The sequence below is a fragment of the Oryza sativa genome, chromosome 11 (genome assembly GCF_034140825.1).
Source record: "Oryza sativa Japonica Group chromosome 11, ASM3414082v1".
Classification (NCBI taxonomy): domain Eukaryota; kingdom Viridiplantae; phylum Streptophyta; class Magnoliopsida; order Poales; family Poaceae; genus Oryza; species Oryza sativa.
The window spans coordinates 30779651-30801004 of NC_089045.1; the positions used below are offsets into that span (position 1 = coordinate 30779651).

The 21354-nt window shown below is 44.4% G+C and overlaps 5 protein-coding genes across 5 annotated transcripts; 4 read left to right on the top strand and 1 right to left on the bottom strand.

The window, feature by feature from the left end:
• Window positions 1-1702: 1702 nt before the first annotated feature.
• LOC4351186 (xylanase inhibitor protein 1-like) lies at window positions 1703-3016 on the bottom strand. The gene has a single exon (NM_001423286.1). The coding sequence runs from the start codon at window positions 2946-2948 to the stop codon at window positions 2010-2012; it is 939 nt and encodes a 312-aa protein (NP_001410215.1). The 5' UTR covers window positions 2949-3016; the 3' UTR covers window positions 1703-2009.
• A 1323-nt stretch (window positions 3017-4339) lies between these two features.
• Window positions 4340-5518, top strand: LOC4351187 (xylanase inhibitor protein 2-like). The gene has a single exon (NM_001423287.1). It carries the CDS (start codon window positions 4397-4399, stop codon window positions 5267-5269), a length of 873 nt encoding a protein of 290 aa, NP_001410216.1. The 5' UTR covers window positions 4340-4396; the 3' UTR covers window positions 5270-5518.
• A 1793-nt stretch (window positions 5519-7311) lies between these two features.
• Window positions 7312-8475, top strand: LOC4351188 (xylanase inhibitor protein 2-like). The gene has a single exon (NM_001423288.1). It carries the CDS (start codon window positions 7426-7428, stop codon window positions 8302-8304), a length of 879 nt encoding a protein of 292 aa, NP_001410217.1. The 5' UTR covers window positions 7312-7425; the 3' UTR covers window positions 8305-8475.
• Window positions 8476-10175: 1700 nt separating this feature from the next.
• On the top strand, window positions 10176-11342 carry LOC4351190 (xylanase inhibitor protein 2-like). The gene has a single exon (XM_015760211.3). The coding sequence runs from the start codon at window positions 10260-10262 to the stop codon at window positions 11127-11129; it is 870 nt and encodes a 289-aa protein (XP_015615697.1). The 5' UTR covers window positions 10176-10259; the 3' UTR covers window positions 11130-11342.
• Window positions 11343-13805: 2463 nt separating this feature from the next.
• LOC4351191 (xylanase inhibitor protein 2-like) lies at window positions 13806-14809 on the top strand. The gene has a single exon (XM_015760212.3). It carries the CDS (start codon window positions 13850-13852, stop codon window positions 14702-14704), a length of 855 nt encoding a protein of 284 aa, XP_015615698.1. The 5' UTR covers window positions 13806-13849; the 3' UTR covers window positions 14705-14809.
• Window positions 14810-21354: the final 6545 nt, after the last annotated feature.

Genomic DNA, 21354 nt, shown 5'->3' on the forward strand with positions numbered 1-21354 from the left:
AAATTTAACATCTATACGAAAGTATAGAAAGTTTTGGTCAAAATTAAAAAAGACCCAAACATTTCATACAGGACCAGTCTGACCTGTGGCATACGACCATACCGACCGGCGGCATGGGGTTGGACAGATTCCAACGGTCGGTCTGACTGAGGCTGACTCCGAGTCCAACTACGATGTTTCATGTATTTCTTTGTTTGGACCTGGGGTTTTCTGAATCCTATTTGATTTATAGCTAATAGGACGTGGAAAAGGCTCTGTGGAGGTAAGACCAATCTCTTTATAATGGCTATGATCAGTTTAATTGAGAACACACAATCTATAATTAACACATTAGCCAATAAAAATGTTCTTTTAATATTGTCGTCTATTCTTTTACCTAGTTTTTAGCCTAGCTCATCCATTTTGGGTCGGTTCGCGTTGTAAGCCATCTGTCCTCACTGCGAGAGTGCGATTCTTCTTTGTAGGCTTATCTAGAAAGCCTTCCATTTCGTCCACGAGAGGAGTGTTTATCATAATTAGTCTAAATCAGCTCTGCTAACTGATTTTTATTTCTAAACCCACCTTAGATCAGGATCTTCTCAAGGAAAGGTGGTTGGTGACTCCCTCCTGGCTACTTTTTTATGTTCTTTTTTTCCTTGTCAATTAGCTAGAATAATTTTTTTGATACATTTGTAACCATTATTTTATTCTAGTTAATTTACTAAAGTTAATTTAGGGCTTAAGCATTTTCTTGGAAAATCTATTGTTATTAATTCTTTTACATGGCAGGCCTTATTACTTTGTATATCAGTGGCCAAAAGTTTCTGTACCCATTTTGAAAGGTTGCTTTGTTTCAGTTTGAGAGCTATACAAGTACTCCCTCCGTTTTTTAATAGATGACGCCGTTAATTTTTTCTTACATATTTGACCATTCGTCTTATTCAATTTTTTTTTACAAATATATAAGATATAAATCACACTTAAAGTACTATGAGTGATAAAACAACTCATATCAAAATAAATTACAATTACGTAAATTTTTGGAATAAGACGAATGGTCAAACATGTGAGAAAAAGTCAACGGTGTCATCAATTAAAGAACGAAGGTAGTACTATATATGTAGTTAAACTTTCTAAAATTGGACCATTAGTAACGTTAACGACGGACTTATTTCCCTCATGATTTTAATGCTATTCATTAGGGACTATCTATGTGGCTTTTGACAAGGAGAAAAAGCCCAAATTGTACAAATTTTGAACCATTGGATCACTTTGGGATTCGTGTAACATATCTAAACTTAGCATTTTCTCCTTCCCTCCTCAATTCACCCGCTGCCACCACTTCCACGCACTCGCGCTCTTCCTCCACTGGATCCTCCACCACCGCGCGCAGCCTCCTAAATAGTCTTGCATTTTGCCCATGCGACCAATGTTGGCCCACCGCGCCACTGGTCCTCTGCCGCCCACGGCCATCACTTTAAGCCCCGAGAAAACCCCCCTCTTCCCCCTCCCCAACCGCCTCCTATCTTACCCTAACCACAAACCTTAATTCGTATGTCCCCTACCGGAGTTGTAGATGTCGCCAGTGCCGGAAAAGGGGGGAGCTTGCCGGAGTCTAAGAAGAAGAAGCCCATGCACAAATCTTGATGTGGATCCAATGGTCCAAAACCTATAAAATTTCATTCCTAAATTTCGGTCTAATAACATTTAGCAAATCCGTATTCATTAAACATCATGTACAACTTCATTATACATCAATACATACACAGTTGCAAAAAGGAAAAAAGGGAAAAAGAAAAGTACAGATACATCGATCACACATGCATATATGACACACTAGAGTTGTGCAAATAAAAAAAACACTTGCTCTCGAGACCAAGATCAAAAAACAACAAACAACATGTAATTAAGTGGGGGTAGTTTACTACATTAAACCCATGACACCGTGATTACTGCGATAGTGATTGAGCTGCATGCACTGTAGTAGATTATTATAGCTGGTTGATCTGAGCTTAAATTAATTGATTAAATTAAGCCCAGTGCTTGACATATCTTCCGTAGTGAGTCTTGGAGTCGTAGTAGCTGTTCCAGAGCGTCACTCCCGCGTAGCTCTCCGTCTTCTGCACCGCCGGCAGCAGCTTCCGGCTGAGCTCCCCGACGCCGACCATGTCGTTCTTCCCCGTCACGTTCGCCGCCGCGAGCCCCAGGAAGATCCGGCTGTTTGGGTACCTCGCCGACCACCTGTTCCACTGCGCCATGACGCCGGCGAGCCCCGCGTGGTTGTACGAGCACCTCGGGTCGTCGTAGAACCTCACGTGGATCTGCGTGAACAGCTTGGTGTCCAGCGCCTTCTTCATCCTCGGGTCAGGGTACGAGCACCTCACCGTCGCCGTCAGCATGATGCCGATGGGGTCGTGGATGTTCTGGTTGTAGTCGTTGATGCGGTTGGCGAGGTCGTCGTAGTGGTCGCCGGGGCCGTGGTCGATGAAGAAGTTGACGCCGTTGACGATGGTGTCGTCGCCGAAGGGGCGGAAGATGCCGGCGCGTGGGCGGCCGAGGAAGGAGTGGTAGAGGTTGTAGGCGACGTCGGCGGCGGACTTGGAGGAAGGGAGGGAGTAGCCGTCGCCGTCGCCGCCGATGGAGAGGAGCATGTAGACGCCCTTGGACTGGCAGTGGCGGATGTCGGCGCCGACGTCTCGGAGGTCGTGGCCGGAGAGGTCGAGCCAGTACTTGCCATGGCCGAAGACGCTGAGGAAGGAGATGATGACGATGTTGTAGTCGCCGGTGTCGCAGGTTTGCCGGAGCGAGCCCTCGGCCTTGTTGCGTCCCCAGAAGACGGCGACGGTCTGCCTCTTCCCCTGAGGGTGGTAGTAGGCGGCGGCCGGCTGGAAGAACACCGCTAACAAGGAGAGGAGGAAGAAGAAGACGGCGATGGTGGCGGCGGATGATCGCCGGCGTTGGGACGCCATTGTTGTGTTCTGGTGTAGTATGGTTGATGGTTGGATTGTGTTGTTGTTGGGTGTAATCAGTGATGAGATTAGGTCGCATATATATGCATAGATGCATGCATGTAGGTAGGCTTGTTATTGAATGAAAATTTGCAACTAGGGTAGGGAAGCTTTTGGACCAATGGATGATCCTGCGTGCTTGCAGCTGCATCAATCCTCTGTTTCTGAAGCTAAAGCCGTCTCCGGCGCCGATCGAGATCTATCGATGAATGATGGATGAAGATGAATGGCCCCTTCCTCTGCCACTTTTTGAATGCATATATGTGCACGTGTTAAATAACGGTTGGATCACTATCAGTGTGTCTTGATTAATTAATCAACCATGCATGACCCATGAAGAGCCATGCTCTGTTTTTTACGTCCTCTGTTTCGAGCGATCTGTTGAAGAGAGAGCACTGCTCTGTTTTTACATGTTCTGTTTTCCTGTGAAGTGTTCAACTTGAGTACTCTGCATTTACATGATCTGTTTCTATGTCTATAAACATTTGCACATGTTATTTGCATACAACCTTAATAATCGTAGAGAAATTTGAAACAGTCTAATTAGATTGGTGATTACGATATGCCCTTGGAGGAGAAGAATAACAAAATTTAGTACTGCAAAATATAGACAAGATATGTTATTTGTATTTTTCTTAGTGTGTAGCTGCATGTTTATGTACTAACTTATATTATCACAAATTAAAATACTTTACTAATTGTTTTGATATTTTTATTTAACTATTTACACCACATACATAGACTAGGTGTAATTTTATCGGTGTTAATAAAGTAATCACAAAAAGGATATCGAGATACGGAGTAGCACTATATTTTCTAATGTAAAACTTAGTACATTTATACTAGATAAAAATTAATGTCAACTTTTAGTACTACTTTATCAAGGACAGTAAAATTTATAAAAAAATAAATATTTCCTTGCACCTGTTTTTCCTGGGAATTAACTGTTGAAAAACAATCAGTTGTCTGTTAGTACGATACAGGCAGCGGCACACAGCAAAAGATTAGCTAGCTTCTCCTGTGTCCACCAGGTTATTATCCCACACAACAAAAAAGAAAAGCAGATATACTCATCAAAGTACCCTTTCCTTAGACCATAGTGGCCTAATTCCCTGACTTTTACGCAAACGACCTGAGATGATTGCCATCCAGCTCTTCTCCTTCAAGCCCTATCAACAATTAAGCTCTGGATCGAGCAGCACCGACGAAGTAGCCGCCGATCATCGAGTCAAATGCTCACATCTCATAACCTTCAATCCACGTGGAAGAATCAATCCATTAAACTTATATCCTCATGCACATCACGCACACCACAAGAGGACATGAAGCTTCACCTGAAAATCTCTCTATAAATTCATCACAAAACCATCAACCTAGCACACAGCAACTTGCTTTACATTGCTGCAAACATGGGCCTCGTGCACGCACTCCTCCCCTTCGCAGCAGCAGCAGCATTGCTGCTCCTCGCCGCGCCGCCGCCGGCGACGGCCGACGACCCGGGCCTCGCCGTCTACTGGGGCCGCCACAAGGAGGAGGGCTCACTGAGAGAGGCCTGCGACACCGGCCGCTACACCACCGTCATCATCACCTTCTACAACGCCTTCGGCCACGGCCGCTACTCCCTCGACATCTCCGGCCACCCGCTCGCCGCCGTCGGCGCCGACATCAAGCACTGCCAGTCCAGGGGCATCACCGTGCTCCTCTCAATCGGCGGCCAGGGCGGCGCCTACTCCCTCCCCACCAACGCCTCCGCCGCCGACGTCGCCGACAACCTCTGGAACGCCTACCTCGGCGGCCACCGCGCCGGGGTGGCGCGCCCCTTCGGCGACGACGCGGCGGTGGACGGCATCGACTTCTTCATCGACCAGGGCGGCGCCGACCACTACGACGACCTCGCCCGGCGGCTCGACGGCTACAACAAGTACTACCGGGGCAGGGTCGGCGTGCTCTTGACGGCGACGACGAGGTGCTCGTACCCGGACCACCGGCTGGAGAAGGCGCTGGCGACGGGGGTGTTCGCGCGCATCCATGTGAGGATGTTCGGTGACGAGCAGTGCACCATGTCGCCGAGGTACTCGTGGGAGAAGTGGGCGGCGGCGTTCCCCGGCAGCAAGGTGTACATCGGGCTGGTGGCGTCGCCGGAGCAGGACAGCGCGTGGATGTTTCAGAAGGATCTCTACTACGAGATGCTGCAGTTCGTCAGGTCGCTGCCCAACTATGGTGGCTTGGCCATCTATGACAGGTACTTCGACAAGAAGGCCAACTACACTGGTGAGGGTTAATTAGCTAGTGATCATCGTCTTTGCTGTCTGAAGTGAAGACTAGATTTTTACCATTATGTAAAAGATCTGAATAAAGACACCTCTTTTTTCTGTAACATTGTGATTTTGATGTACTTCAATAATGGACGAATAAAATGAGGTCTCAAAAGCTATGTTGGCATCCCTCCAAAAAAAAAAAGGAAAGAAGGTTATGTATGGATCAGATCTCAAATAATGCTTAATAAATTAATCATCACTGGCTGTAATACATCACTGTGTCAGTTTATGTTTCACTGCTATTTTAATGTGCGAAATATATAAATTGTAGGGAGATAAAATGCCGCTTTTCGCATATTTCGATTAGCTGCCTTGGAAATAAACTCGGCGCAACGAGAGTTTAACCGACAATCACATTTCTTTAACCTGGTAGCATGTGAGCTGCAAATTAATTAATTACTCTCTCGAGGTTAAAAATAACTATCATTCGGTACCAGATTAATGTTAAACTTATTGAGATAATATGTATACGTTAATCTTAAAGAAATTACTTCAATAATACAATATATTTATCGATATTTTTATATGTATTGTAATGAAAATAGTGTCAAAGTATTTTTTTTACATTGTCTGATCCTATCCAAAACATTTTTTTTCCAACCTGGAGGGAGTATTTTATACCCAGTAAAAAAATGACACTTGACAGAACGTTTGATTATTAACAAATTCCAAATTGTTTTGTATGAAAACATAATTAAAATGGTATATTTGGATTTGTATGGATAAGTACTTCCATGATCTCATAAAATTATTACTCCCTTCGTTCCTGAGTAGTTTTCACCATTTGCTAGCACAGTTTCAACTTTGACCCCCTAATAGCTTTTAAAAGGTTAGTCTATCATCACAATAGAAAGCTTAATGTGTATGTTTAGGATGTAAAAATTTGAATGTGAACACTGTCCGGTGATAAATATTTAGGTAAAGAGGGAGTATATATAGTTTACAAATTTCCAACAGAAAATTACTTGAAAATAAAAAAAAAAGATACAAATGTTATGTATTTATCACCGGAGGTCCTATTAAACGAAAGAGTCGCCATACACAACGAAGAATCACCCAGAGTGTGTGAGCTGATGAGGATCAACGAGAGCATGTGAACATGTGAAGTGAAGCAGATCAGCAGAGATTTGTCGAGATTTATTATGTGTAGCTCATCCCTTAAAAAAAAAGTGTAGCTCACAAGTAAAACGAGGTCAGAACGTCTCCTATATAATAACTGTGCATCAATCGTATCTGAATAATATCTTTCTGCGAATAATCAAACATGTACAGCGCGTTGTGTACGTATTTCACTCATAGCATCCATTGAATTGGATTCGTCGTTCGATCGTTGACCACCGACATCAGTAGAATCCGGAGGGCTTGGTATAATAGGGGTTGTAAATGGCCTATGTATTCTTTCTCAACTCATCTCACCACTTAAATATGGTAAGAAAAAAAGAAAAAAAAAGAAAAAAGAATATGGTAAATTTTATCCAGTTCTATTATTTACGGTGTTTTCCTCTCAAAAAAAATATTTACGATGTTTATGTTATTGGACTTGTTGGAATGTGATAAATCTGAACAACGTAAGATAAACCTTGCTCCATTCTCGATCTTGTCCAAGGCGTCATTAGTTATGAGAGGGTTTTTTATGAACCGTTTCAAACGGATTGAGAGACTCTATAACTTACTTTCCTCTGACATAGATCGATATCTAGACCCTCTACCTGTAGTAACCGATCGAAGGGTACACCATTTGTGAGGCTGGTCTGAGCTGGGTGACAGTAGTAGAACAGGATTTAAATCAGGAGCCTCTGCCATTGGTTTGTGAAGCTACATCGTTTGGCTAGAGTAATTAAACAATACAAAATGGTAGGGTGTATCATATCTGTCGGTCAAGCATGCATGGCGTCCAACCCCACCAGTCGTCGGTCAACCATGTCTGCTTGCTGCAGGATTTTTATAATTATATTGGATATGCATGCATGCATTCATCTGACCTTGATCCCGTCGTCGTCAGCTTAATCATGCATAAAGATGAACATTACATGCATGCATGGTAACTATATAAACTACTATACCTTCACAGCTAATGTATCTACTACATCTAAAAACAGCTAGCTAATTAACTCACCATCATGGCGTTCGGACGCCGTTCACTCTTCTTGCCGGTGGTGGGCGTCGCGGCCATCCTGCTGCTCGCCGCCGGCCACGCGACCGCCGTCAACACCGGCGAGACCGTCGTGTTCTGGGGCCGGAACAAGGACGAGGGCTCTCTCCGTGAGGCCTGCGACACCGGCCTCTACACCTCCGTCATCATCTCCTTCCTCGCCGTCTTCGGCCACGGCCGCTACTCCCTCGACCTCTCCGGCCACGACGTCTCCGCCGTCGGCGCCGACATCAAGCACTGCCAGTCCAAGTACATCCCCGTGCTCCTCTCCATCGGCGGCCAGGGCGGCGCCTACTCCCTCCCCACCAACGCCTCCGCCGCCGACGTCGCCGACCACCTCTGGGACTCCTTCCTCGGCGGCGGCCGAGCCGGCGTGCCCCGCCCCTTCGGCGACGCGGTGGTGGACGGCGTCGACCTCTTCATCGACCAGGGCGGCGCCGAGCACTACGACGAGCTTGCCCGGCGGCTGTTCAGCCACTACAAGTTCGAGATGCTGCTGACGGCGACGACGAGGTGCTCGTACCCGGACCACCGCCTCGACATGGCGCTGGCGACGGGGCTGTTCACGCACATCCACGTCCGGGTGTTCGGCGGCGGCGGCGACGCCGGCTGCACGACGCGCCACAGGGCGTCGTGGGAGAGGTGGGCGGCGGCGTACCCCGGCAGCCTGGTGTACCTCGGCGTGGTGGCCTCGCCGGAGCAGGACGCCAACGCCTACCTGCCGCGTAAGGTTCTCTTCTCCGACGTGCTCAGCCACATCGTCGAGAAGCCCAACTATGGTGGATTGATGATCTGGGATAGGTACTACGACAAGAAGACCGGCTACTCCGCTGGAAAAGTTTTTTAATTAACTTCCAATAGACTGGAAATTAGTTAACCATGGTGACCAATACTAATGAATAAGGATTTGTAGAAAACAAGGATGTGGTTTTGTCAATGATGTGCTTCTATGCTCATAAATAAATACACGGACTTAATAAGAGGATCAGAAGAATGGATTTTAATCTCTTGAGAGAAATTCCGTTTGTTCTTCATGTCATCGAAATAGTTACGTTAAAAACTTGACTAGATAAGAATTTGATACATCAATCAATAAACATATAATTACAAGTTCGACTTGTAAAAAATAACAAATTAAACTCCAAGTGGTATCACTACTACCCAAATCGTTTTTACATGCAGGTAAAAGCGAATTTTGCATGTGGCCAAAGCAACCGCATGCACCAAAAGGTATGCAAAAATCAGGATTTTCGCATGCGGGTAACGCAAACTCATGCAAAAATCCGTTTTTCGCATGCGGTCACCTATACCGGCCACATGCGAAAATAAATTCAGCGAAAATGAATAAAAATAAAAAAAAAACCCCAAACCCTAGACTGCCGCCGTCGTCGCCCAGATCCGTGCTGGACCCACGCCGCTCGCGCAGTCATCATCCGCTGCCCCCATCGCCCGCCATCATCGCCAACAACGGATCCATGCGAGGGAGGCCCCCGGTGCCGGCGGCTCAGAGGAGGAGAGGAGAGAAAGAGAGAGGGGAAAGGAAATGAGAGGAGAGAAAGAGAAGATAGAGAGGTAAATATCTGTAGAGGGAGAGAGAGAGGAGGGGAGGTGAAAAAAATTGAAGTGGTGAGAAGGGAAAGAGAGAGGAGGAAAATAAAATTGTGAATAAGTGGGAAATATTTTCACATGCAGACCACTCAAGAGACTCACATGTAAAAATATATTTTCGGTCCCTTATGAGACCCGTATGCGAAAATAGATTTTTGTATGTTGACCACTTAAGAAGCTGCATGCAAAAAGGAGGTCGATTTTTGCAGACATGACCAGTTACGGTCCTTCTGTAATCTATTGGGGTTCTCGTATAGAAAAAAAGTCATTTTTATAGTTTATGTGTATATTTAGTTATATATAATATATTTGTAGAAGTTAAATTTGAACTTGTATTTCATGAAACGATATATCATATATCAATCTATCTTAAAAAGAAATTGATATCTATTTCTTGGGATTAAAATATTTTTCTCAAGGATAAATCGGCAGGAGTAAATAAAAGAATCCACACCGTTAATAAATGTGAAGTAGTATGATGTATACTTTACAAACAATCCAACGGGAGCAATCCAGAGCAGCTATTGGTTTCTGAACCTGCAGAGGTGATCGAAATGGTCGGTACGTCCGTACGAGTCGTCGGTCCATGTTTGCAGGCGACCGTACGTACGTGGATAATATGCAATGCATATGCATTACTGATCCATATCACGCGGTGTCGCGATCAGCTAATTAGCTTAGCTGCTAGCAGATGAATAAATATGTGATGAGATGAACAACATTGATTAATATTGGTCAAAATATTTTCAACTCTAAAACTTATTAGTTGTACTCCTACGTACGTATGACTGTCGGAAGAGAGTAGTACGTAATTAAATCATTTTCATTATTAAAAAAGAAAGAAGATGATGAACAACTTCACCGGCCGCGCGCTGTCTGTAGAACTCCCATACATGAACAGCTAGGCATTGCAAGGTATACGTACACGTACCAACTGTTTGCTGGCAACCTGCATTCTGCACGCGATCGAGCGGCACACAGCAATTTATATTGAAGAACAAATCAAAGAGCTTAATTGGTCAACAAGATGAGCTGCCAATAAGTACAGCTGCTACGCATATACTCCTATGCTGTGTACTATATATATCATGCGTATGCCTTTTGCATTCCAAATCATAGCCACTCATCACTGGCTCACCGCAATTAAACGCCATCTCGATCGAAAGCTAGACTAACCAAGTATATATACGATCGATGGCGTTCCGGCGCCGTTCATGCATCCCGGCGGCTCTGGCCGTCTTCTTCCTGCTGCTCGCCGGCCAGTCAACCGCCGGCGAAGACCAGACCGCCGTAATCTGGGGCCGCCACGGCGACGAGGGCACCCTCCGTGAGGCCTGCGACACCGGCCACTACAACACCGTCATCATCTCCTTCCTCAGCGTCTTCGGCCACGGCCGCTACTCCCTCGACCTCTCCGGCCACGACCTCCGCCGCGTCGGCAACGACATCAAGCACTGCCAGCGCAAGGGCATCGTCGTGCTCCTCTCCATCGGCGGCCAGGGCGGCGACTATTCCCTCCCCTCCTCCCGCTCCGCCGCCGACGTCGCCGACAACCTCTGGAACGCGTTCCTCGCCGGCCGCCGCAAGGGCGTGCTCCGGCCATTCGGCAACGCGGCGGTCGACGGCATCGACTTCTTCATCGACCGGGGCTCCGGCGACCACTACGACGAGCTGGCCAGGAAGCTCTACAGCTACAGAAACAACAAGGGGAAGGGGGTGATGCTGACGGCGACGCCGCGGTGCAGGTTCCCGGACCGGCGGCTGGAGAAGGCGCTGGCGACGGGGGTGTTCGCGCGCATCCACGTGAGGATGTTCGGCGACGACGTGAACTGCACGGCGGCGCCGAGGGAGTCGTGGGAGAAGTGGGCGGCGGCGTACCCGGCGAGCCAGGTGTACCTCGGGCTGGTGGCCTCGTCGGAGCAGGACCCGGGATACCTGTCGCCCAAGCCACTCTACTACACGCTGGTGATGTACATCAGAGACAGGCTCAACTACGGTGGCAAGATGATCTGGGACAGGTACTACGACAAGAAGACCGACTACTCCATTGGAAAACTTATTTAAAACCTATATATATACTCCTTTTTCCATTGGGAGCATGGAGATATATATATATATATATATATATACCAAGTATTGAATAGGGCTTAATTTCTAGCTATATGGAATAATGTAATCCCATGTCGCAATTAAATAAGGGTGATTATCTAAATTGTTGTTGTTTTTTGTAATCCTCCAAAATAATATCAATAAAGTTCACTGCATGTGAAAGTAAAATCTTTAGTCATATCTCCTGATAGCTGTTCAAACGCATGCTTACGCAGGATCGATGCAACGTCGTCATTTGTGTATTGAATAACCTTTCATCCTTACGTAGCGTTCTAAACAGCATGTTGACGTAAAATTCATCGCACACATAAATGTCTGAGAGATTTGCTCAACTCTAGCTAGTGCATGTCCTATCAACCGGGTTCAGAACGTGCCAGTTAGTTTGATCCTATAACTAATACGATAAAAATTAAAGATTATATCGTGGGGCCGATATAGTATCATACGATAGAAATTCGTATCAACGACTATAATCGATTGGATTTTAAGTATAAAGAATAAATTAAAAAAAAACATCGCCTAAGACCTAGGTGTAATATAATTGTAAACAATCTAACTCTTATTAAAATCAATCTTAATAGATCAAACACTGAGATAGTATAAAAATAAAAATAATAAAGGAAAGATATTAAACAATTATATATTCTGTGAATACAGACCAATGCTTCAAGTTGATTGGAAATTATCATTAACTTCTATAGGAAGAGATAGATTATCATCGGCTATAACCAGATAGAATATAATTGTTAATAGCCTTTTCTTATTGATCACAATCTTGATAGATCAGACCTAACCAATACAATAAAATTAGGAATTAGCCAATTATATTATCTCTGATAGTTAACTGATGAAACAATTTAGTTATTGATAATTTAGATAACTTATCGGTTGGAACTCCGATGAAACGATGAGTAATATCTATTGACTTGAGCATATCTAACTACCAAATACAATCCAATAGATCGGACTCAAACAAAACAGTACGAGATTAATAATAAACTTGATAGATTTAAACGAGCTGATAGATGTTAAGCAAAGTGGTTGATATATTGAGTCTAACTCATTCCAATACATTTTTCAACCAATTTTCGATAATCGCGGCATTAATTCCTTCCCTGACCCAGTCATGACTAACGGCAATTGCTAAATTTCACAGTTAACACGCCTATTAAAGCTTATTGATTGCTAACTTTATTATAGGAGAGAATTACATATTACACATGTATTATATACCTAAAGATTAGAAACACATGAATAGAAGTAGATAAAGAATTGGAATATTATGGTTTCTCAAATCCTAGAGAAAATATGGAGAGAAAAAGCACAACATAAGTTTATCATGAGGTTGGACTTATGTTAAAAATTTCTTATTAAAAAAACTACGAATTGAGGCAATCCATAAGAAGTTAATAAGATTTTAGAAGGGAGGCATTCTTATGTTCCAAAGGGACACATAGGATTACTAACTACTCCCTCCGTTTCATATTATAAGTCGTTTGACTTTTTTTTATAGTCAAAGTTCCCTAGGTTTAACTAAATTTATGGAAAAAAATAGCAACATTCACGACACCAAATTAGTTTCATTAGATTTAAAATTGAATATATTTTGATACAATGTTTGTTTTGTATTGAAAATATTATTATATTTTGCTATAAACTTGATCAAACTTTATTAAGTTTGACTATAAAAAAAAGTCAAACGACTTATAATATGAAATGGAGAGAGTAACCTTTTGCGAACTAGACTGCCCCGTTTGCATTCACTCTACAGTTTTGAACGATCTTTTGCACAGCACTGTCCTGTTTTTCTTAACTAGTTGCATGCCCGTGCATTGTAATGGGGATCAAGATATAAAAATATGCTTTAATTTTTTATATTCGACCTTTTGTGATGGGTTTTTTTGGGCTTTATGTTTGGAGCAGTTCATTTGAAAGGGGGAGCAGTTTTTTATAAGGCGGAAGGTTTTAAAGGATAAGAAGGAGAACGACCGTGCTTTTAAAATGAGTTAAGAAATACTCCAACTACTACTATGGTTTGCAATTTCGGTAATTTCGAACGCTACCGGCAAGCAGCACAAAGCTTCCCCCGAATTTTTTTTGTCTTTTAAAATATTTGTGAACTTGGTAAAAATTTGTTTAGATTCAATAAAAATATGTTAAATTTTCAAATAATTTCAGCCAAAACACCGAAATTCAATTTTTTAAAAAAAATTTGGGTGGTCACCAAAATTGCAAATCCTGGCTACTACGGCACATCAAACACAATTTTGTTTCTAACACCAGCTATGCATGCATGCATACCTCCTAACGGCACACAGGAAAAACTAACAATAGCTTTTGCTTTATCAGCATACTTATCGACCAAGCTAGTTTTACTTTGGACCGGGGCCAACCGGATAGGATCGACCATCACTAGACACCGTTATCATATGGAGTATAACAGGTCAATGGTCGTATCTCATCAACTAAAGATTCCACTTGACACACCTAGCAGTGGCACACAACAAAGATATTCGAGAGTTTAGAATAGTTTTCCAAGAGGCCCTACTGTTTTAGGCTTTAGCCATGCATCAGCTGCTGCTGCTGCATTCTTGTCTGCCTATATATACATCACAATAACTTACTTGCTTCAGATCATGCAAATCACATACACATAACGTGTGCGTTGCTGCAACATGAAGATGAAGGCTCTCCTCCCCGTAGCCGCCATGCTGCTCCTCGTCTCCGGCCAGCTCGCCGCCCCGGTCACCGCCGACGGCTACGTCGGCCAGCTCGCCGTGTTCTGGGGCCGCCACAAGGAGGAGGGCTCGTTGCGCGAGGCCTGCGACACCGGCCGTTACAACATCGTCGTCATCACCTTCTACAACGTCTTCGGCTACCAGCGCGGCAGGTACGGCCTCGACTTCTCCGGCCACCCGGTCGCCGCCGTCGGCGCCGACATCAAGCACTGCCAGTCCAAGGGCGTCCAGGTCCTCCTCTCCATCGGCGGCCAGGGCGGCGAGTACTCGCTCCCGTCCTCCCAGTCGGCCTCCGACGTCGCCGATAACCTCTGGAACGCCTACCTCGGCGGCCGCCGCGCCGGCGTGCCCCGCCCCTTCGGCGACGCCGTCGTGGACGGCATCGACTTCTTCATCGACCAGGGCGGCGCCGACCACTACGAGCAGCTTGCCCGGCAGCTGCACGGCCGCGGCGTGCTGCTGACGGCGACGGTGAGGTGCGCGTACCCGGACAGCCGGATGGAGGCGGCGCTGGCGACGGGGGTGTTCGCGCGCATCCATGTCCGGATCTTCGGCGACGACCAGTGCACCATGTTCCCCAAGGACGCGTGGGAGAAGTGGGCGGCGGCGTACCCGCGGTGCACGGTGTTCCTGACGGTGGTGGCGTCGCCGGAGCAGGACGAGGGGTACATGTTCCAGAAGGATCTCTACTACGGCGTGCAGCAGTTCATCGACAAGGAGCCCAACTACGGAGGGATCGCCATCTGGGACAGGTACTACGACAAGAAAGCCAACTACAGTGGTGAGGGCTAATGCATCATGATCAATCTCTACCTGCTATATATCTCTCTCAATATATGTAATGTAATGTAATGTAATAATATTCGAATAAAATGAGGTCACAAATTATATTATAAATATGGATCAGACCTCAGATGATTTTTTTTTTCGAACGACTCGCACGAGACGGTGCAAAGTTTTATTGATAGAGTAGGAATAAAATTACAAGATTACAATCCTGGAGGGTCATAACTAGGAAAAAAGAAAAAATATACCACCTCCTATACATCGACAGCGCCAACACACACGACCAGGAGAAGGCTAGCACCGGACCGGCCACCGCTAAACGTGGCCGGCCGACGCTAGACCAATAAAGGAACATAGACGAGATCGCCCTACAGCTAGGGGTGCCAAAACGACGTCTTCAAGAAGAGAAGCGACGGAAAACCGCCGCTGCCGTCCGTCGGGGCTCAAAGGAGCCAGGACTAGGCTTTCGCCCGGCAACCGCCCTTGTTGAGAGGTGAGACAGCACGACAATGCCATTAGGAAGGGGAATTAACCATCGTTGTCGACCCGGCCAAATTAGCCGGGCTAGGTTTTCACCCGCCGATCACCACCTACAAATCCACGGCTGATGCACCGATGCTCCACCACCACTCAACCTCTGCCGACATGTGGGACCCCTGACCTCAGATGATTATTAAATTAATAACTTGCTACTGATTGCGATATGTGAAAGCTTTAAATTTGAGACGGAATCTAGTAAGCATAAAAGTGCTTTACTATAGTATACAAGTGCTTTACGAGAAGAATTAAGCATATCAAACTCTTGCAACTGGCAGACTGGCTATAGCAATGATGTTCACAACCTAAACACAAAAGTCATATTTTGGCCGGTTGCTTCTAGGACAATAAAAATGAACACGCTTTGGGTGAAAATATTCTTAAGACCAAATTATAACTATCGTAACGTGCACACATTACGACAAAAGAAAATTTGTAGAACACCCTTTTTTTTTCTGACATGTCCTATTGCGCAAGACATCTTAATTAAATTACTTACCATTCAAGAAAACTGAACTTTCATGTCGATTGGGCTATTGATCGAAGAGTTGAAAAAACAGCTCATAATGTCATCTTTACAGGGAAATCGAATTTCAATCCCATGCGCAAATAACCTGTAGAAGTCGAATTTCAACGTGTATGTTTCATAAGTGATATATCTTATATCTATTATATACTAAAAGTCCATTAAACTTCCTACAAATGTTCCTAAACTGTCATGTGGCGCTCCTATAAACGCTTCTAGATTGCCACGTGGCGCTTTAATAAATCCTAGAAATTCTAAGAAAAAACAAAACATCTAGCCATCGATTTTCATTTAATCTGGTGGACCCACTATTTTAAACCATTGGATCTTTATTAAGAAAAAACCCAAATCAATCTATAAAAAAAATCCCACGTTACCCCCGTGGTGTCCCCGTGGACCTGTACGTATGTACGTTATGTACGTACGTATCCCGTGCAAGTCTTTTTCTTTTTTTTTCTTCTTATATTCTTAGATTAGATGAAAAACTAAAAAGTCCATGTTAAATTAAAGTTGTAAAAATATATGCTATTTCAAGTATTATTCTAAATAGCGCATCTCATCAAAACATCCACTAAAAATATTAATAAATTAAAATTGTAGATTATATTATTGTATATCTCTTAAGAACATAGTTAAATTGGACTTATATTTTCAAAAAACAAAAAGAATTTAAATTATGAGCAGCGTTCTAAAAATTTACTCACTCCCATAAAGGGAGTAGCCAATCCGATAAGATTTCACTCCCATAAAGGGAGTAGCCAATCCGATAAGATTTTAGAACTCAACCTTAAATTTACTATAAAATATATAGTATCAATCATATATCAATCACATATCAATTAGGAATAGAGCCAAATATATCAATCATATATCCCTACTAATTCCTATGTGTATAAGTTTCATATACAAATCACTATCCACCAATTATCAAGTCATATTAATTACTTATGAGGCATCCGTGCTTAATGCACCTAATAATTAGATGACATCTAATATGCAGTGTGTTATCGAGTACTGATAATGGACAATATTAAGTGAGAAACCATCAACAAATGATAGGTAAGTATTGATACCACCAAGCCACAACAAATAATAGTTGACTACAAATATATTGGAACTATTGGGTAATAGCGTTCTCACACACCTACATACATTCCTAGGATGCCACGTGACGCTCTAATAAATTAGGGTAAATCTAACAAAAGTTATAAGAAAAAGTAAAACATCTAGCCATTGATTTACACTTAAACTGGTGGATAAATTATTTTTAACCATTAGATTAGATCTCTTCAAGTAATCAATTACGACTATGACTAATAGCATTCTTGCACTTCCAAGATGCCGCCTAACGCTCTAATAAATTAGAGAACATATAAGAAAAAATATATTAAGAAAAGCAAAATATGACTGTTTATTTACACATAAACCAGTGGATATATTATTTTCAATCATTATATTATATCTATTCAAGTAATCCCTCACTATGTATATACACAAGAGATGTCATAAAGGAAAAAAAGAAGTGTGTATACGATCAGCCCCATCAAGTAGTTTTCTCTTTCTTTCTTTGCAGCTCTGAGATTTTCCACAAATTGTGCATATGAGTAGCGACCACTCCTGGCGAGGCTGTCGAAGAAGCCACGCTGCACAGCACCGCTTCACGCCATCTCGCCAATTTTCTTGAAAGCATTTTTTTTACTATTAATGTTAAAGGCAATCTCGAGCGCATATATAAACGTGTGCACACCCATCATAAAAATAGGCATACGCACACCTACCCTAAGAGAAAAAATATTTGTCAAAAAAGAGGAAAAAATATGTACTTAGTATTTGCAAGGAAAAACATAGATATATAGCATCAAAAATGTTGCATGTAACCACATTATATCTTTTTAATTATATCATTCCCATCTATATAATTATATGCTAATTATTAACATTATAGATTATTCCATCGTATATTACCCATGAACATGCATAGGTGAATCAAATATATAATAAAAGAAAAAACAAAACAAAAAATATATTAACTCATATGTTAACGAACGATGGTGATAGACGAGCTTAGATATAACCGGAACAATTCGCATTCGCACTGTCATTATAGTTTAAGGGTGTAATTCAGACTATTTCCTTGTAAAAAAAGTCACTTCCACATAATAAGGATTCATGATACAAATTTAATCAATACTAATTTAGTAAAGTGCCCGCGCATGTGCGCGGACCATCTTCCTAGTTAAATTAGAAAAATTGATGACTATTTAGTGGACATGCAAGAAAAAAGGGGAAGGATGAAAATCAATCTCCTCATCGTTACAATGAACTGGAGTATTTGAATTACAAGAAATAACAAGATATCACTACTGTAGATATGCACAAAAGGAACCGGCACGTATAGTGCTTTTGTCCTAGACGCGCGTCTGCGGGGTGCCATCGGCTAGGACCGACACCTTTGTGGAGAGATAGGTGCCGGTTCTAAACAAAAACTAGCACATATAGTCTTAATGCCGGTTTTTTCAGAAGAACTAATATCTATATATAATATATTATAGGTCTCTCCTCTCTCGGTCTCTCTCCGCCTCCTCCCCTCTCCCTCTCCCCCACGCCGCAGCCGGCCAGGGAGCAACGACGCTTTCGTCGCGCCGCCGCCGTCTCCTTCCAAAATTCGGTCGATCCTTTCCTTCTCCGGCCGAATTGATTGAGGGGAAACAATCTTTGAGATATCCTCTACCTTTTCTCTTTTGGAATCATCCTCTACTTCGGTTTGGAAATCGATGGATTCGAGTTTGTTTCGGATTCGTTCTTCCCGAAGTTTCCTTCGCCGTCGCCGGCCGCCGTGGGCCTTTGCCGCCGCCTCCGAGCCCCTTTAAAAGGACCCCCGGTGTCTCCTCTACCCGCCGCCACCCTCGCCTTCGCCTCTCGTCGTCGGAAACGCCCTAGCGTCGTGCGACCTTGCGCCGCCGTCGCCGCCGTCGCTCCAGCCGTCGCCGTCGCTCGGGAAGACCGTCGTCGTGGTCGCCAAGTCGTCGCCGTCCTCGTCCGCCGCTTCGCCACCGTCGGAGACCGCCGGAGCATCGTCGCCGTCGTCAAGCCGAAGACCGCCGCCGTTTCAACCTCGTCGCCGTCGCCGTCCGTTGGTCGTCCGCCGTCGCTTTGGTCGTCGGTGAGTTCGCCGTGCCGTCTGCTACCCGTTGGTGTCCTCCGTTCGTGCCGTAGCGCCGCCGTTCGCCGGTGAGCGTGCGTCGTCCGAGCCGCCGAGCCGCCGCCGCCGGTGGTGACGTCACCGCTGACGTCATCGGGGCCGTTCGTCGTAGTCCGGTCGTGGACCGATCGATCTCGACCGTCCGTTTTGGATCAAGTCGATCTCGGACGTCCGTTCGCGTGAACCGCCGCCGTGCGCCCAGTCCACCGCGAAACCCTAGCCCGCTGACGCAATAAATCTCTTTTTCCTTTTCAAAAATAATTCATTATTGCGTCATAATTCAATTAAAATCTATATAAGTGTTTTAATCCGATTTAATCTTTAAAAATTCATAACTAATTCATCTTAGCTCCGATTTAGTTGGTTCAAGTCTCTAAATTTTTCTAAAATTGAGATCTACATGTTAAAAATATCCACATGTACTGTTCATGCTTGTTTATGTGCTGTTTTGGTGATTTTGCTCTTTTCTGCTTAGATTCCGTCGTTTCCGGAGAGTCCGTTTTCGCCGGAGAAGAGTTTGAAGAGTTCCAAGGCCAGCAAGGCAAGTCACACAGATCCCAAACAACCCTTTGAGCATGTTGATCCCGTTTAAAGCTATTGTTTCTATTCAACTATTGCATTTATTTTTGAATGTCATTGGGTGGAATTAACCTATTGTTTGTTATAGCCCTTTTGTTCTTGTTTACCTTATTCCTTGATACCTTGGGTTATTATAACTTGACTAGTTGAGCTTTATTTATTGGTTCAACTAGATATTGGAAATAATTGCTTAGCCATGCTTAGAAACATCAGCTCACTATTGGGATAACTTATGACTCACTATTATTTAATGATGGCTTAATGATAGTTCATGATGGTCAATCGTGATTTGTTAATTAATTATTTGCCAACTAAAACCTGATAATGGTGGGTTGTGAGCACATGGTTTTGATGGTCGTGCTCATGACAATTAAGGACCGGTTCACGAGTTTCGGTTGTGAAACATTAACCGTGCCAACCACAAGCCAGCATGGGCAACGGCTTTATCTTTTGTATAGCATGGTTCATTGCGGGGCACTAGACTGAGAAGTGGCGGAGATAAGCCCACGGGGGTCGCTGGGGAGTCCATGCCTTGTTTATAAGGGGGTGATTATGATCCAGGAAGGTGCGCTGCAGTGGATTGTGTTATGCAAGGGGTATTGTCACAACTCCTTTCCGAGGTACCGTGGTGGTATTGAGGCACATGGTGACATGATGTGGGGTTGTGTCTTGTGGGTACAGTGGTACACCTCTGATCAGAGTAAAACTATTCGAATAGCCGTGCCCGCGGTTATGGGCGGGTCTAACAATGTCTTTCGTGATTAGTCTCACCCTTCTCATCATAATAAAAGGTGCTTTAACTGGTAATAATTTGATTAGCTCCTGGTTTGGAATGGTATATTCCTGGTTTGGAGATAGAACTGTGCAGTCGGGGTGGTTGTTCAGAATGGTTGGGCCTATGCAACAGGGTATGTTGTATAGTGTTGGTTTAATATTGTTTAATTATCACTTAACTGTTTTATAATTCTCAAATGTTTGCTAAATGCTGCTTTTGCAAATGAAACCCTACTATGCCATCCTTTGGTATCCTTGTGCACTTGCATATTTGCTGCGTGGCTTGCTGAGTATGTCATATACTCACCTTGCAATCATTCATCAGAGGAAGAGTTCTACAATGAGGCTGATGGTGTGGAGGATTAGGTGTAGCCTTGGTCAAGCTGCCTGTGGAGTGGAGCCGTCTGCGCCGTTTAATTTATTTTTCCGCTGCTTAGATCTTTATTGATTGAGAGGAACTATCTACCTCTGTAATGACATTTTATTCGCTTATTAATTAGAGTAATAATTGTACTCTATTATCAATTTGTTATTGTGTGCCTCGGCTGATTCCTGGACGAGGGTTCACACACATGTAAGCGTTTGGAATTTTGGATAGAAATTCCGGGCGTGACACTTTGCGGGGGGCATCCCACTTGAAGGCGCGCGGCGGCGGCTCTCCTTCTCTCCGTCCCTCTCCCCCCACTGGCAGCGCACAGCCGCCCCTCCTCCTCTCCGCCATCGCATCCAGCACCTCCACCTCCAGGCCAGTGGATCCACTGCCACGAGCTCGGGAGCAGCCTGATCTGGCCTCCATGAGCTCGGGGGCGGCCAAATCCGCACCTCCGTTGCTCCCTCGACTTCCACCTTGCCATGGGCTGCTGGTCACTGCGAGCTTGAGGCCGGATCTGACCACCTTGAGCTAGAGGGCAACCAGATCTACGCGGTTGCTAGGAAACCACCACGACAATGGTGGAGGCACCGATGGCCAGATCCATGCGCCACGATGATGAAGGCAACCACCACCAGTGTCACGGCTCCTTCCCCATGCTCTGGCAA